Genomic DNA, 18394 nt, shown 5'->3' on the forward strand with positions numbered 1-18394 from the left:
AAAATACTTTCTAGAACAGTGCCGTTTAATGGAAATATGACAAGCCATGTACATAATTTAAATGTTTCTAATAGTCATGTTACCAAATAAAAAGAAACAGATGTGATTAATGTTAGTAATATATTTTAGTAAGCCCACTATATCCAAAATGTTACCATTTCAACATGTAATCGATGTCAAAATTACTGAGATTTCTACATCTTTTTTTCATACTAAGTCTTCTAAATCCAGTGTGTTTTTTGTACTTAACACCACATCTCAATTCAGACGGGCCATATTTTAGGTGCCCTCCAGCCCCATGGGGCTCCTGGCTGCCATGTTACGCAGCGTGGGTATAGATTACATGTCTATCCCCCAGCAAGTGAATGGTTTGTATCCCTTATTTGATTCCACGATTCCTTCCAGGAGCCGAGTGGTGTCTCCTGTCATAGATGTAATTGACTGGAAGACCTTCCAGTATTACCCCTCCAAGGACCTGCAGCGTGGGGTGTTGGACTGGAAGCTGGATTTCCACTGGGAGCCTCTGCCGGAGCGAGACAGGAAGGCCCTCCAATCCCCCATTAGCCCCATCAGGTGAGGCTCTTCACACAGCCTGTTTCTCCTTTGCTTCCTCAGGAAGGACTCGGCAGCCAAACTGCTTGGGATCAAATCCTGGCCCCGCAAGTTTCCCAGCGAGTTTCTCAATCTGTGCCTCAGTTTCCTCATCAGTGAATTGGGGATAATAGGGTTGTTGTGAAGATTGAAAGAGTCACTATGCAAAAAGCACGGAGAGAGTACCGGGCACTCAACCCTTGGTGTTATTATTAGTATATTCTTATGGGAATGGGGTCCAGCTTAAGCTCTTTCAGGTGGTTTCTTCAGTGGATGTCTCCATTTGGGGCAGTGAGAGAACCTGAGCTGGAATCTTGACTTAACTCTTCCTCCTCAGGTAACACTGGATTTCCCTAACCTCAGGTGCTTTCTTGCTAAGAAAGAAGGATTCAATCAGGTGAATGCTAAGATACCCTAACTCTCAAAATATATCAAATTTTATGGGTTGTTTGCTTTGGTGTTGGGGCATGTTTGGGTTTTGGACAAGTATTCTATTTAAGAAGATGTTCTAGATATCTTCTTTTGCATAACAAACCACCCAAACTTGGTGCTGTAGAACAACAACAGTTTTATTAAGCTCACAGATTCTGGGGGTCGGGAATTATGAAAGAGAGCACTAGGGTTGGTGGTTTCTGCTGCATGGTATCCAAGATGGCAGGAAATGGCTCAAGATGGCAGTGGGGGTGGGACGCCAATGATACTGGCCATCAGCTGGGACCCCCACGGGAACTTACCCAATCCTTCCAGCAGGCCACTGCACCTGGGGCTTGCTGGATGATGACACTGGGTCCTGAGACAAAGTATTCCAAGATGGCCAAGTGAAAGAAGCTGTATCCCCCTCTCCCTTTAAAAAAACAATTTGTTGATGTGAGTTTCACATACCACAAATGAGCCATTTAAATACAAACAGTCCTGCAGCAAGTAGCCCAAGTTGTGAACCACGACCTCAATCTAGTGCCGAAAACATTTCCATCACTGTAAAGTAGATTCCCATACCTATTAAGTGGTTTTCTCCGCCCCCTCCTCCCCCCAGTGCCTGGCAACCACTGTCTGTCTCTATGTATAGATCTATTCTGGATATGGCATATAAATGGAATCATATGATGTATGACCTTTCCTGTCTTCTTTCACTCAGTATAATGTTTTAGAGGATGTATCCCCTTCTCTCACCAAGCCTCAGAAGTCACCCAGGGTCACTTCCAGAAAAATTACAGGCCCACCTAGGTTCAAGGGAAGGAGACATAGACCCTACCCCTCATGTCAATGTCACATTGTAAGAAGATCCCGTGGGACAAGGAATCCTGTGGTGTTCATCTTGGGCAGTTGACCTCCATTAGCCATGGTCCATCTCCATCATACACTGCCCAATGCCCACCAGTTATCCAGCTGGCTTCTGAATGCCTAGTACAGGGACACAGAATGAAGGCATTAGGCACAAATAGGCCTTACCAAGGGTCTGCCCAAGGGAGTATGACTCTAACAGAAGTTTGATAAGCCACAAGCTTAGAAGTGCAAAAAAAAAAAAAATGGTCTTTATTTTCTAATAACTGGACTTAGGTCATGTCTATCTTAACCCCCCTTGCATCTAACAGCAGAAAACTTCCATGCAAGTTAGTCAAATTCCATGACAGCTTAGTGACCTCATATTCAAATCTATCATCTAGGCTTGTCCCCTCTCCCTGTCTCCCTGAAGTTGATTTTGAGCTCCAGACTTCCGCGGGAGGTACAGCATCGGTGTGGGGAGGGAGTGTCCCACCTTGGGCTCAAGCTATCCAGCATCAGTGTTCACCACGATGCACTTTCACTGGTCATGGCCTCTGGCCAGAGGTTGGCACACCCGGCTCCCAGCGGCCTGTGCCCTCCTCTTAGTATCTGCCCAAGTCCCACCTTGGGATGTGGGAAGAAAAATCCTGTTTCCCTTTGTGCAGGCCTGGTGCTACCTGTCTTAGCGTATATTATGTGAACCAAGACCTTCTTCCCAAAGGTCTCTCTAGAGGCACTCAAGCCAGAGGTCAGGGGAGCCTTGGGTACAGCGCCATGGCTCTCCCTTTAGGAGGTATAAAGGGTCCAGGCAACCATAGCTCCCTTCTCATAAAATGCTGGGATTTTTGACGTGGTTGCTTGGCTCTGGTCTTGCAGTTAAAAGCATCGAGGTCTATCTGGGCCTGTAGCCCACTCTCTTGGCCACTAGAGCTCCTGCAGGATAAGCCTTCCTGATACGCTCAGGGTTCTGAACTGCCGTCTGTTCCATTTTCTCTCTGCCCAGGAGCCCCGTGGTGCCCAGCGGGGTTGTGGCCATCGACAGACATTACTTCCAAAACACTGGAGCGTATGACCCTCTCATGTCTCTGCAGGGTGGCGAAAACCTCGAGCTGTCTCTCAAGGTATGTCCTGGACCAAGGGAGGAGCCAGGGGCTTCTGTTGAGTAGTGGGTAAGGCCCCAGCTTGGGGGCAGCCATTAGAAATGCTCCTGGTCAGGTCAAAGGCTGCAGGCAAAGTGTAAAATCATGAAATGGGGTATGTCAAATCTCCCCTTCCCATCTGTCTCATGCCCTACCTAGACTGTGCCCCCAGCTTCCCTCATGAAGCCAGCTAGGAAACCTGCCTGTAGGAAAGGGCATGGTATCAGCCAAGAATACTGTCACACAGGGATTCCCGTACATTCTCTTTGCACGGCCCCGTCATTATTCGCAGCACCCATAGGCCCAAACCAATGCCAGAAAGTTCTGTGCCCTAAGTACAGTGGTCCCTTATCCATGGTTTCATTTGCCCATGGTCAGCCAAGATCAGAAGCAGACGATTGTCCTTCTGAGGTATCGTCAGGTTGGTGGTAGCCGAACGCCAAGTCACAGTGTCTGCCACATTTCTCTCATTCCATCTCATCACAGGGACATTTTATCATTTTGCAGCATCACAAGAAGGGCGGGTACCCTATAAGAAGATATTTTGAAAGGGGCACCTGAGTGGCTCAGTTGGTTGAGCATCTGCCTTCGGCTCAGGTCATGATCTCAGGGTCCTGGGATGGAGTCGCGCATCAGGCTCCCTGCTCAGAGGAGAGCCTGCATCTCCTTCTCCTGCTGCCCGTGCTCGTGCTTTCTCTAATCTCTATCTCTCTCCTTTACTTTCTGTCAAATAAATAAATAAAATCTTAAAAAAAAAAAAAAAGAGGAAGATATTTTGAGAGAAAGACACCACATTCATGTAACTTTTATTACAGTATATCATTATATTGTTCTATTTTATTATTGTTGTTAATCTCCTTCTGTGCCTAATTTATAAATGAAGCTTTATCACGGGTACGTATGTATGTATGTCTAAGAAAAGACATAGTATACAGAGAATCCAGAACTATCGGTGATTTCAGGCATCTACAACGGGTCTTGAACATATCTCCCATGGATAAGAGGGAACTACTGTAGCTCCAAAAAATAAGTATTTGTCCTAAAAATTCAGCACCCATTGGGAACCACACAGCTCCTTGAACCTCGGAATCAGATCAGACCCGACCACCCTCATTTCCTGCTCCATGTCAATTTTAACATGATACTGGCTTTTTCATCACAGCAACCACTGAAAGCCCAACCTAGTAGAGATGTTTATTATACAAAGTGCAGCCATCTAATGTTGAAACCATGAATTACCTCAAGCTTGTCATTTGCAGAACATCTGACAGATGTTACTACATTTCTCTCAAACACTTAAAATACCCCTTTGAGGCCCTTTGAGGTTGCTGGAGCACCTTTGGGGTACCTTGGCATATAGTTTGGGAACCCCATCTTTGGTGTGTTCCAGTTCATATGCTGCCTATGCTAGGAACGTTTTCGTTTTTCCTCTTTATCCCTAAGGATGACATGAAAGGCTTCCTGTCAAATGAATTCCAGGCCTGTGGGAATAGGCAGGAAGGTTAGTGGAGAATAGTGAGAACCTTCTTGAAAAAGGGGAGACTGACTATGTTTAAGGAAAGCTTGCTTTGATCTCCACATAAATGGCTCTGGTGCCTTTGCAACAGAGGACATCACAAGCTTTGAGAAATTCTCTGACCACTAGGGACCCCTTATTCCCTGAGGAAGCAGCTTTGGGGAACAGAGATACTAACCACATGTCTAGCAGCTCTAAATGTGTGGGTGTGCTTCAGGGGAAGGACATGTTCAGGTTGCTGTGTGGATGTGGCCCCCTTACTCCACTGGCTCTGTCCCAGGACAGCTGGACCCATTCTTCCCACCCTGTCTCTCCCCAGCCCAGAACTCCCAGACCCAGAAACTCTGTGGCACCCCGAGGATTAGAATTCTCTTTCCCGTTTCGCACTCCTGATTTCTTGTGCATTTTGCCAGCCCCTGGATCCTTCACTTCCCGTGAACTTGGAATAGTGTTCAGATGTTTATTTTTCTCCTTTTCTGGCAGGTCTGGCTCTGTGGTGGCTCCGTTGAAATCCTCCCCTGCTCTCGGGTGGGACACATCTACCGGAATCGGGAAACCCACTCCCCCGTTGATCAGGGGGCCACTCTGCGGAACAAGGTTCGCATTGCTGAGACTTGGCTGGGCTCTTTCAAAGAGACCTTCTACAGGCAGAGCCCAGAGGCCTTCTCCTTGAGCAAGGTAAGGAGAGATCCTGGCAGGGGCTTCTGGACCTCTCCCTCTAGTCTGGAGGGGAAAATAAAAGCTTTTGGCTTGTGCTTCCCTTAAGTTGCCCCTCTTAAGGGGCTCTTCTACCAGGCAGGGCTGTCCATCTCTCCCAAGCATTTCTTCCAGGAATCAGAGCCTCCCAGCTGGTCTTGGCCTGGAGCCCACCAGGAGAGATGTCCGTGGGATGACATCTATGGGAAGTGGCATAGGACACTGGGAGCAGAGGACAGATTGGGCAGGAAAAAACAGTAACAGGTCTCAGAGGGCCCTTTCATCCTGGGCAAAGTGCTCAAGGCTATGAAATTATCCAAGACAAGAAACAAATAAAGTATAAAAATAAACAGAAAAGATCTAAAACAAATCACAGAAAAATTAAAATTTAAACATTTAATTAAATGTCCGTAAGCAGTGCTTTTTCAGCTGCCATTCAGCTCAATTCTTGTGGGCTGACACATACACACTATTCAACGTGAGATGTGCGTTCCCACTGATGTTTGCTGGGAGTAGGGGCTCCAAAGGTAAGATTTAGACCCACAAATGTCTTGGACCCATAAAGGTCCTGGGACAATTCCCACAAGCCCCTTGCCAGCCTACACTGTTGGGTGTTCTCTTATTCTCTGAGCCACAGATCTCCCCCATCTGTTCATCTGATGACTTTCACAAGGACAATGGCACCTCCTACTGGTAAATGAGAAGACCTTTTTTGTTCAACCTTGTTGAGCATTCCTATTAATTCCTGTTTTGGAAATGTCCTGTTGCTGACGTCAGTGTCGAGATGTTAAGAATATCACTGCCTCCCTGAAGGCAGAGGCATTTAACTTTAAATTTAAATAATTAAAAATTAATTTCGCTCTACAATTTCTATCCTTCCTTCCCCTCTCCCACTCCACCTGCAAAACCCTCACGTGGATTTTGAGATGCAGAAATTCTGGGCACCCAAGAGACAAGGCCAGGGTTTCACTGTTGGAAGAGTTAATATTGTCTTGTTTTTTCTTCTCAGGCAAGGTTGTACAGAAGGACAAGTTCATTGTCAGCATGCCTCCTCATTGGAGGTCAGACAAGGACAGGGTAGATTTGCCAGTTTGTTTCATTACCAGGAAAGGTTAAGGGGATGGGATGTGCATGAAGGAATGTTCCTGCTCTGGGAGCAAAGTCCAACCCTAAGGCGTGGCTGGCGGGGTCTTAAGCAAACACTCAGAATGCCAAGAAATGATAAAAAAGCTTATATTGATTTCCTAGGTGAAAGAGTAATAGATCTCTTTGTTTAATGGTAGGTACAAATGCTGAGTGAGCAAGACATTCCTGCCTCAGAGAAGTTGTTCTCAAACTTCCTGTGGCTGAAACTCACCGGGAGAGATGATTAAAATGCAGATTCCTGGAGTGCTGCCCCTACCTACTGAATCATAATGTTGTGCTTAGGGCCAAGGAATCTGCATTTTTAACAATCTCCTTGGGCATTTCTGAGCTGGGTGCTCTGGATCGCAATTTAAGGAGAATACCGAGAGCATTTCAGCATGGAGGATTCAGGCCTTACTCCTTCCAACGTTTCCATCTGAGGAGTAAAGAAGGAGGAAGCCGAATCAAACCAAACTCACTTCATACAGTCTGTTAGCCCAGTGTCTAGTTGGCAGCCTAGAGGCCATCAGGCTGGAACTCTGAAATGGACTTCTTATTCCAGACCTCTCTCCTTTCTTCTCCTCACCCCAGGAAATATTCTCTCTCTCTCTCTCTCTCTCTTATTAAGTAGGCTCCATGCCCTGTATGGAGCCCAAAGTGGGGCTTGAACTCGTGACTCTGAGATTAAGACCCAAGCCGAGATCAAGAGTTGGATGCTTAACCAACTGAGCCACCCGGGTGCCCCCCCACTTTTGTTTTTGTTTTTGATCTTTCTAACCACTCCTTAGCACCCCTGTCTTCCCTAAACCAGGACTTAGTACCAAATGTATGGGCAGGTTTTCTCAGATCTTATCAATATAGCCAAATAGGTAAATTTATACTAAAGTGTTAAGGACTTACCTGATAATCATTCCAGGACAACTGTATTATAAAGGAAAATCTCAAGGAAAGCGGATAGCATCACCCAAAGGAATGATTCATTAATGGAAGAGATTGGGCACTTAGAGGGGAAGAAAAGTAAACTTGCCTTGTCTCCACTGCACCCCACAATTTCCCAGCTTATTTCATCTGAGTGGCCTTTGGGCCATTTCCTGCCTCCATAAGGCTCATTCTAGTGCTGCACCACACCAGCAAAGCCCCACCATTTTGCCAGCTTCCACAGAAAAGTCCTTAGAGCTCCGGCATAATGGTCTCTGTTGACCGAAAATGTGAGGGATTATGGGGAGAGAGTGACCTCACACCCACATTGCTGGTTCCACAACTCTCTTTAGGGAGCATCCATCCTATTCTGTCCCTTTTAAACCTCTTCTTCCAACACATGAGCTTCCCCCTTGTCTGCAGCCCTGGGGATCCATGGCCTTGGTCCCCTCTCTCTGTCCCACTTCCTCAATCACCTCTGTCCTTCCCCCATGCATGAATGGTGGCGAACAGCAGGCTTCTTCCCCATCTCACTGCCCGTGTCTTTCTCAGACCGAGAAGCCAGACTGCACAGAACGCCTGCAGCTGCAAAGGAGGCTGGGCTGTCGGATGTTCCACTGGTTTCTGGCCAACATCTACCCTGAGCTGTACCCATCGGAGTGCAGGCCCAGGTTCTCTGGAAAGGCAAGGCATGACCTGGGGAGGATGAATAGGAAGGAGAGGGGGTGGGCAGCCTCCTAAGACAGAAACTGAACCCTGGCCACACAGTCCCGAAGTCCATGGGGCCCCAGAGGCTTTCGTGCCTGCCCCGAGGGAGGTGACTGGTTGCCATGAAACCTGTCTCAGGGTCCTTCTTCGTGACACGTGTGGCCTGCCTCCTGTCCCTTGGGATTAGAGGCTTCAGCTTGACGTTGCTCATTTTGGGTCTGAACCTGACCCCATGAGCTACACTGGGGAGAGAGAGGAGAGGAATGGCGCCTGACAGAGGGTGTCTTTACAGTGGATGTTGGGGTTCACTTCTGTATGGGTGTCCACTTTCAGCTCCACAACACTGGACTTGGCTTCTGTGTAGATTGCCAGGCGGAAGGGGACATCCTGGGCTGCGCCATGAGGCTAGCTCCTTGCAGTGACAGCCGGCAGCAGCAGGTGGGTAATCAGAATTCTCAGGGTCACAGCAAGGGATGACCTGAGAATGGTCTTCCTGGGATGCTCCTCGCTTCCCTTTGGGGCACCTCCTTTCAGTGGTCCCATGTCCCCCGCTCCTCTGACTTGTCTGACTCTGCCTACCCTGCCCCCAGGCACAAGCACAAACATGGGCCATCATCAGAGAAGACATATATCTGGGCTTGAGGGAAACGGAGACTATCTGGCTGATGTTTTTATCGAGCAGATGAGGAAACTGAGGCTCAGAGAGTGACCAGCCTGGGGGTTACAAGCTCAGATATGCCCAGGGTCAGGCAGGGAAAGGGGGTGAGCACAGTGAGCTGGGTGGAGGCTGCTGGGCCTGAGGAGCTCATGCCCATTTGAAAGCACGTGGTACCTTTCCCAACAGATGTCTTCTCTTCAGTATGAAAGTGGGCTCAACATATGAGATCACATCCTTTTTTTTTTTTTTAAGATTTATTTATTTATTTATCAGAGAGAGAGAGAGAGAGAGAGAGAGCACAGGCTGGGGGAGCAGCAGGCAGAGGCGCAAGGAGAAGCAGGCTTCCCGCTGCGCAGGGAGCCTGTTGTGGGACTTGATCCTAAGACCCTGGGATCATGACCTGAGCCAAAGGCAGATGCTTAACCAACTGAGCCACCCAGGTGTCCCACCCCCAAATTTTAAAAGACATTTGAAACCCAGGGTTTATGGAGAATCTCCTCATTTAAATTAAACATCTATAATCAGAGGTCAAAGAAAACCACCACGTGCACATACATTTCCGTCGGGACGTGGGCAGAAACATGTGGACCAGCCAGAGATCTTCAGCCAACTAGGACCAGAGACAGGGAAAGTGGGTCACCCAAGTGGGTTGTGCAGACACAGAAGCACTGAGGAGGCGAGGGGAGCCCAGAAAGTGTTCTCCATTTGCGGTGGTGCCTCAAACCCATGACTCACGGTTACAGGCTTTTCTCAGTCCCCTGATTCTGAGGCCCCCACGCAGGTGTGCTGTGGCTTTCAGGAATGTAATGTGGCTCTATGGGAGCCAGAGTGCACAAAGGGGGGATTTTTCGGGCACCACAGGAATCTGGTGTGTGTGTGTCTGTGTTTCTGTGTGGGTGTCTCTGCACACGTGTGTGTGCACACGCATGTGTCTGTGTGTCTGTGTGAAGCAGAGTAGGAGGGCTGATTTTGGGGCAGACAGGCCTCATGGCCTCAGGTGACCATCTGCTCCACTTGCCAGAGGAAGGCTTACACACAGATGGAGCCATTGGCTCCTGGGTTCAACATTGGCCTCATTCAGGACATTTCCCAAGCACAGAGCAATTTAGTCTGTGAAATGCCTCCCACAGGGAGGAAGCCTTTTCCTGCATGCTCAGAAGGAAAGCAGAGCGTACAAATGTCCCTCGGGAGCAGAGGGGTATAACACAGGAGCTCTGCAGGGATGCCCAGGTTGGTAGGACCCCTCTCCAATGCAGTGCTCTGATACCTTGTTTGGGGAGGGGACAAGAGGCTTCAGTGAAGACAGAAAAAAAGCATGGCTTTCCCCCGAGGCCCCACTCTGCAGCACAGCTGGCCCTGGCAGGACCTGACAAAGATGGGGCTGCCTTGGCAACAGCAGAAGCTTATGGCCCAAAGGGCAGCTGAAGAGAAAGGCTGAACATGCCCAACAGGCACCCTGCCACAGGGAGAGGCCCCTCCCAGAGCCAGAGCTCCTGTTCTTGGATAGAGATGGCTCACCTCAGGGCAGACTGTCTGAAATCAACACTGAGAAATCCAGGTGGCGCCTGGTTAAAATCTAGGCCTAGTAAGGATGGGTCAATCCAGTGGCTTGTCCATTCCCCACCTGTGGTTCTTAACCTTTTTAGGTCATATATGGCGGTTGCCCCATGGGGGCAGATCAACCCTTGACTCCAAATCTGGTTCCGATCTGGAGACTGATGACTCCACACATGCAACAGGACAGAATGGAAAGCATCATGAGACTTTCTCAGAGAAAGCAGGGCAGGCTCCCAGGCAGGTGGCAATTGGCTTTGGCGCTTATGTGGTCGGGGGATGGGCCAGGTGAGTGTTCCCAGGTCCAGCAGGGCTGACCTGGTTTGAACTTCCTGCCAGCACCAAAGAAGAAAGGACTGGAATTTCTTTCTTTCTTTTTTTTTAAAGAAAAAAAATTTTTTAAAGATTTTATTTATTTGACAGACAGAGATCATAATTAGGCAGAGAGGCAGGCAGAGAGAGAGGAGGCGGGGGCGGGGGTGGGAAGCAGGCTCCCCGCTGAGCAGAGAGCCTGATGTGGGGCTCGATCCCAGGACCCTGGGATCATGACCTGAGCTGAAGGCAGAGGCTTAACCCACTGAGTCACCCAGGCACACCAGGACTGGGATTTCTTATGAGCTTGCCCTGAAGTGCAGGAAGGGGATAAGGCGAAGGGGGTGGAGCTTGAAATCTGAGAGGTCAGACATCACACCTGGAGTCAGAATCTTTACTATAAGTCACATGGTTCCTTTAAGAAGGTGATGAATTCTAAGGACAATTTCCCAGAAAAAAACACATATAAGCACATCTGGACAATTTTTTTTTAAATTATCAGGGTTTATGGATCTCTTGAAGCCCCTTATGGTCCATGGGCTCTACAACCCCTGGTTCGTAACTTCCAGAAGCTAAAGGAAGGAGTCAAAATGAAAAACCATGTCTCTTCCTGCGGTACCCCAGAGGCTGATAAACTTTATGCCCGTTATTGCCTGAGGAGAGAAGAAGGTAACTAAGTCAGGGAAGACTCTAGATGCTGCAGGGTCATTCCAGCATGCATGTAGGCCTCTTGGTTATTGGAAAGGTCTCTTTGTATCTTATGGTATAGATTCTTGTCAAATTTCTATCACAGAATAACTTCCCAAGGTGTTGGGAAGCCTCAGTGATGCTAGCTGAGGGTTGGTGGGTCCACTCATTTCACAACTTGGATGAACCTAGAAAGCCTAGCTTTCCCCCAAATCTCTTTCAGCCTGTGACAGGGGCCTTTGCTTTAAGGCCTCTGTTAAAAATAAACAACAAAGTACAAGTTGATCATTGAACAAATGAGTCAAGTAAGGCCCCAAGAGCCCGGGAGCAAACTCCAGAACATGTCTTGGAGGGTCTGGGGTCCAGCCCTGCAGGGAGGACCCATGAAGCCAGGCTTGGCAGTGTGGGCCCTGGGATCCCAGAGGAAGGCCTGTACCAGGAGGGCACGTGTGGAACCAGGCGCTCAGGATCCATGTGGCCTCTTTCACTTTTGCCCTTTACCAGTGTTCCAGATCATACCAAAATGCATTCACCCCTGGCACAGGGGAGGAGGACATAGATATAAAGCTAAGTGAGGAAGCCATGTGATGTGGTAGAAACAGCTCACCACTTTCTAGCTGCATGATATCAGAAGCCTTCTTAACACCTCCGAGTCTTGATTTCCTCTTCTGCAGTTGGGAATCATGCAGTCTCCTGTGTGCCACCAGAATGTTCACTTTTGTGGGGGTTCTGATTCTTGGTGGGGAAGAGGGGACTAGCAAGGACTTGATATGTAGCGAAGTCATGAGCTAGATAAGCTGAAAGCCTTTCTCCTCAAAACACTTAGATATGCCATATAAAAATTAAGAAGAAATACATACCTAACTGAATTTGTAACAAAGGGAAATCTCCAGGGGCCAAAAATCAGAAGGCAACCGAAAATGGAGCCATATGGCATTGGCCAAGCTCCCTGCCTGAGGTGAGGGAAACTGGGGAATCCAAAGTCATTAGTTACATGTAAGAGTAGTTAATGAGAGCCTATCTATAGCCTGTGACAGAAGAGAAGTTGGAAATGAGACATTACATAAAGCCAACTTTGACCTTCAAAGAGTAACCTATCTGCCAAAAGTTTGATAGAAAAATCCACCCACTGCCCCAGGAAGATGACAAGGAAACTTGTCTGTCTCCACAGGGTCTTTGTATAGGAGAAAGGAACTTAAAAAAAAAAATTCTTTTAACCACAAATCTGCATCTAATTTGGGTTTAGGGTTCAAATTTATGTGTGGTATGGGAATACTTAAGCAGGACTGGCTACCTAATTCGTGGGTCCCAGTGCAAAATGAAAATGTGGGGATCCATCATTCAACAATTATTAAGAATTTCAAGATAGTAACAACAGAACACTAAACCAAGTATATTAAACCCAAAACGTTGAACTCTTCTAGGCATGAGACCTCACATGAATGCACAGATCACTTTGTCTCTCAGCCACAAAATTAATATAAAAAATCATTCAGGCTGCACCTGGCCAGAACAGAAAATGGTTTTGTTAGGAAAGTGCTCTCCAGCTGGGCCACACAGGCTTCCTACAGTTAAAGCCCCTCTGCAAAGACATGCACATCCAATACTATGAAACATGGGAGGATGGGCCGCCTGGGTGGCTCAGTGGGTTAAGCCACTGCCTTCGCTCAGGTCATGGTCTCAGGGTCCTGGGATCAAGGCCCGCATAAGGTCTCTGCTTGGCAGGGAGCCTGCTTCCCGCCCCCCCCCAGCCCCGCCCCGCCGCCTGCCTCTCTGCCTACTTGTGATTTCTGTCAAATACATAAAATCTTAAAAAAAAAAAATGGGAGGACAAAATGACCGTGAGCAAGAGTCAGCAGATGCAACAGACAGCAGGAGAATTAGTTACAGGCCAGGTCAGATCTCTCCAGAAAGAGATCCCCTTGGGCCCCAAGAGTGTTCCTCATCTGCTCCTCTTCCAGAGCACTCCCACAACACAAGCATTCTTTATGGCCTCATCTGTGATGCAGGAAATAGAATAATGGGAACACATGCCAGAACATATAAATATGAATGCAACAGCAGGTGGCATGTGGAGATTTCAGAGGCTAAGTGTAGTCTAGCATTGTATGTGTAGATTTGACTATGAGATATGGTATTGCTGACCCTCGTAAAATCTAAAGATTACCCCTGGACCTCAGCTCTATGGTGAGCTCTTCTTCCTGCATCTCCAGCTTTGGAGAAGATCTCCTTTTAGCTATGCTAATGACCATTCCCCTGTCCCAGCACCTCAAGCACACCAGCAGGAAGGGGATCCACTTTGGCAGCCCACAGCACCTGTGCTTTGCTGTCAGGCAAGAGCAGGTGATTCTTCAGAACTGCACAGAGGAAGGCCCTGACATCCATCAACAGTACTGGGACTTCCAAGAGGTATGTAATCTGTTCGGGAAGTGTGTAGTAGTGTTTCCAGCTGGGACGGTGTCCCAGTGTCTTCCAAGAGGTCAAGTACTACCATACCAGCCAGTGCCCCGGCTGTTGAACTTAGTGACTTAGCATTAAGTCCTCAGAGGGAAGTAAAGCCAACCTTGCAGCAAAGTTGGTTCACCAGGACCTTGAAGTGTACTGATTTGCCACATCTCTGTAAAGCTCTGACTGTGACCATGGCAGACAGAGGAGATAGTCCCTTTTTGAAGTTTCTTAGTTCAGGTCACCAGTAAGACCACAGAGCATATTACAGAAGCAGTCAGCTACCTCAGAGATGTGGTTTTAGGAGCGATAGAATGGCCCTTCTTTCTCTACTTGGTGACAAGTGAACCTAAAACTCGGGACTCACACATGCTCAAAGACATCTTAGAAACCAAGTTAAGGTCCATTATGAATGATCATAAAGGATCATTCTAACCAAGTCCTGTGGATAAGATATGTTTTAAAAAGAGCATTTTAAAATAATAAGGAAAAGATTAGTGAGTAAGATTCACCCAGTATAATTCAGACATTAAAAACTAAGACTTTAAAATTTAAAGTATTGTCGTTCAGCCATAAAAAGGAATGAAGTACTGTTCGTAATAGTACTATTTATAATAGCCAAGAGGTAGAAGCAACCCAAGCATTCAATGATGGATGAATGGATAAACAAAATGTGGTAGACATATAATGGAATACTATTCAACCTTAAAAGGAAAGGAAATTCTGTCCCATGCCACAGCATGGATGAACCTGGAGGACATCACACTAAGTAAAATAAATGTGTCACAAAGGACAAATGCAGTACGATTCCACCCACATAAGGTATCAAAAGTAGTCAAATTCATAAAAACAGAAAGTAAAATAGTGGTTACCAGGGGCTGGGCGGGGAGGGGAGAGTTGTTTAATAGGTACAGAGTTTTAGTCTTGAAAGATGAAAAAGTTCTGAATATCTGTTTCACAACAACGTGAATATACTTAACACTACTAAACTTTACTCTTAAAAATGGTTAAGATGGTAACTTTTATATTATCTGTTTTTACCACAATGAAAAGAAAAAAAAAGAAATTAGGTGTATTTATGCTACAACATGGATGACCCTTGAAGATATCATGCAGTGAAAGAAGCCAATCACAAAAGGCCATGTATTCTACGACTTCATTTATAAGATATGTCCAGAATAGATAAATCCATTAATACAGAAAGCAAATTAGTGATTTCCAGGATAAGGAGGGAGGGGCAGGAAGTTATTGTTAATGGATAGTGGGTTTCTTTTTACACGGAGGATTGCATACACTCTGTGAGTATACTAAAAGCCATCAAGTTGTATACTTGAAAAGAGGGAATATTGTGATTTGTGAATTTTATCTAAAAAAAAAAAACAAAAAACAAACACACAAATGGACATTATCAGCCTTGTTGGTTAAATGTTTAACTTTCCAACAAGAAATCTTTTTTTGTTGTTGTTGAAAAAGGGATGGCTGGATTCAATATCAAATCTGGTGGATTTTGAGCAGGAAGCAGCCATCATCCTCCAAACCTGACTGACTGGCCCTCTGTGTATCCTTGAGCCTTTACTCTCTACTGCAACCTGGTGGCAGAAGTGCTAAATTGCAGGATTCACAAGGGGCAGAGATCAAACCAAAAAAAATTTTTTTAAGATTTTATTTATTTATTGACAGAGAGAGAGACCACAAGTAGGCAGAGAGGGAGGCAGAAGGAGACTCCCTGTTGAGCAGAGAGCCCGATGCAGGGTTCAATCCCAAGACCCTGAGATCATGACCTGAGCCAAAGGCAGAGACTTAACCCACTGAGCCACCCAGGCACCCCCAAACTAAATGTTTTCGAAAAAAAAAATGTACAAGTAGTGATAACAGTGAATGTCACCAGTAAGGTATATAGACTAAACATGCTCTACATACTGGCATGCTACCAACCAGAACTCTCCAAAATAGCACAATTATATAATCTCAATAAAGATAATTTAATTAATGACCTCAAGCTTACAAATGATATTTTTATTTAGGGCTACCTAAATTATATTTTATGTTAACCAACATACTGCAGTTCCTTACCAGACCAGTTCGCACCACCTCTATGAGTCTCATCATGATTAGCATAAAGCTTAGGAATATCCTTTGCCAACTGATTGCTGGGAACTGACTTTTTTTTTCTTCTTCTTCTTCTTTTTTCTTTTCTTTTCTTTTCTTTTTCTTTTCCTTTTTTTTTCCCTCTTTTCAGAATGGAATGATTGTCCACATTCTTTCTGGGAAATGCATGGAAGCTGTGGTGCAGGAAAACAGTAAAGATTTGTACCTGCGCCAGTGTGATGGAAAAGCCAGCCAGCTGTGGCGATTTGACAATGTCAGCAGTGTGGATAAATGATGAATGCCAGTGTCAGAGGGAATAGAGAAGCTGAGTCATCACAATTCGGCCCCAAGAGAGTTACAAGAGCATGTATATTTCATGAAGCAGATCCTTTTGTGTTTGTACTCCTGGTGATAGTAGAGAAGAAAGCTCTGTGAATGAATATAGAAAGTCTTTCCTTCTTGCACCTTATTGCATTGACTGCTGGCTGTTTTAGAAAAAGAAAAAAGAGGATTCATTGTCTCATTGTCTTCATCACTGGTAGATGGTCATTACATAGTACATAAGATTTTTTTTTCTATTGAGCACTTGATAATTGCTTTTATCTCTCATAAAGGAAAGAGGCATGGACAGTCTCAGGTAACACCTCCAAGGATACATAAATCCAATCGATAAATTTTTTGCAAATAGCCTTACTTTGGATCATCTGTGTAGCCAACAATGAAAATTAAAGTGTGAAGAGGTTGTAAAGGCCTGAAGTTTCCAGAATTTTGGATTAAGCTCATTAGGACAAATTCCATGTTCACTGGCTAAGCCATAGAAGAAGGAAGAGAAGCCACTGAGCAAAGAATTGGGTTGAAGAGAGATGGAAGAGCTTTGACTTAATTTTCCAGCTCAGCCTGGCAGCTGGAAAGAGCCAGCGGACCTGGAATAGGATGTTTTCATATAAATGAGAATTTCCTCCATACTTTCTACCTCCATTAACCCTGCCCTAGCCCTTCTTTACCTTGGTTAACCCCAACCAGAATCTTGTGCAATGTATTTCTCTTTAGTCGTTGGTATTGGAAGGGTCAGCTCAGACTGAGCATTCCCAATAACGAAGTTGAGAAACTCTCCTGATGCCCGGTTATAGGGTTTGCATGGACTGGATCAGAAATAGCAACCTCCACAAAAAGGCAAGCTTGCTAGTAGGGAAATGCCTGCATTTGAGCCAAAATTCATATGAAAGGAACCAGAGTTGGGTATTAATGTCCATTAGGACTAACGTGGCCATTTCTTAGCCTGGGACCCCCATATGTGCCTGCGGGTTGAATGATCACAGCTGGGCAAGGAACATGAACATGCCTCCAATAGAGCAGATCCAGTGCTAGCAAGACCTGAATGGCTCTCCTTGCTGTGACCTGGCCTACCTAGTTCGGACATAAGGAGCTGTTGAGTGGGCTTGGTTCTGCTGTTAGGAAGACACCATTTATGCCTATTTCTCCTCCGAGGAGAGTTCGCTCTCCCTAGGGTCAGCTTAGAAACCTCCCTTCAAAGATCTTGATCTCCTCTGGGCTATCTCAGAAGTCAGTGTGTTTCAAAAAAGAAAAACTAGGTAGGACATGATGGTTACTAAACAATGCCTATTATAATTATGTATTCTTTTTCCATCAGCTTAAGTCAATGGCCCACTGCATTTCTCCTTCCTCAGAATGCACTCCAGACTTGTGCTGTCCACAGTAGCCATTAGCCGCATGTGGCTATTTAAATGTAAATTCATTAAAAATAAAAAAATTAGACTCAGTTCTTCAGTTGTACTGGTCACATGTCTAGGGCTTAATAGCTGCCCATGCCTAGTGACTACTGTACTGGAGAGCACAGACATAGAACATTCTATCACAGCAGATAGTTCTATTGGACAGTGCTGATCTGGATAGACTGATCATCCCATTGAGAGAAGAGATTTTAGCCACTGTCTTCTTCCTTCAGACATGTTTATATTTAAAACAAATTCCTCTAACATCCTGAGGCTGAGATGGAGCTAAAAATTCTCAGACAGCAACCTTGTAAATGGTATTAATAGTTGCAAACTAAAAATTAAACAAGACCTCTATTTTTTTAAATAAACTTAATTATTGGCATTGTGAGTATTTGAAGTTGCTGGAATAAATTAATATAATTAAATAAAAGGCTGAATTCAATTGTCTAAGTTGTGTTTGACAGTAATTATTAAAAGGACCCAGATGGCTTATTGCTTAATTGGTTGAATAAAGCAAGAATGTAGGGTTCCTTGCTTCCTTAACCATCCCCATGATTTATTACTTTATTATAAAAATGGCTGTCAACTCAGTCCCTAGCTGGTACTTACAAATCCTTAATTTAAACAAAACAGATGTCTCCATTTAGTTCAAAAAGACATTCAACCTTCTCCTCATAGTGTAACCAAGTGTTCAAATTCTGTTCTCTGTGGACTCTGCTTTGATTTTATCCACACGATCATTTTTAAAAGTAGAGAAACCTGGCAGTTGAAAGATTTGATTCCCAAGAATTTGATCTTCACTTTTATGATTGGACTTTATTGTTCAGCAGTAGAGGTAAGAGATCAATGGAGCATCTTGATTGTATTCAGGTTGATGGTTCTGTTTTGTTCTTGAGGTCTTGCTAGATCCCTGTCCTCAGAGTCCATGAGACATGCCATAATATTTTGGCTCAATCCA

At 45.6% G+C, this 18394-nt stretch overlaps 1 protein-coding gene across 2 annotated transcripts in view; it reads left to right on the forward strand.

Annotated features, from left to right (window-relative positions):
* The window catches only part of GALNT15 (polypeptide N-acetylgalactosaminyltransferase 15), a 42521-nt gene extending 24638 nt beyond the window's left edge, over positions 1-17883 (forward strand). Inside the window, exons 4-10 of one of the 2 annotated variants that reach the window (XM_047737506.1) lie at positions 406-573; positions 2858-2975; positions 4993-5187; positions 7801-7932; positions 8290-8394; positions 13433-13576; positions 15852-17883. In XM_047737506.1, coding sequence (XP_047593462.1) covers positions 406-573; positions 2858-2975; positions 4993-5187; positions 7801-7932; positions 8290-8394; positions 13433-13576; positions 15852-15995 — 1006 coding nt within the window. In that variant the 3' untranslated portion in view covers positions 15996-17883. The remainder of the gene's footprint in view (positions 1-405; positions 574-2857; positions 2976-4992; positions 5188-7800; positions 7933-8289; positions 8395-13432; positions 13577-15851) is intronic. The other variant, XM_047737516.1, reaches the window with a different exon arrangement.
* Positions 17884-18394: the final 511 nt, after the last annotated feature.

This window comes from Lutra lutra, chromosome 1 (assembly GCF_902655055.1).
Source record: "Lutra lutra chromosome 1, mLutLut1.2, whole genome shotgun sequence".
NCBI lineage: Eukaryota > Metazoa > Chordata > Mammalia > Carnivora > Mustelidae > Lutra > Lutra lutra.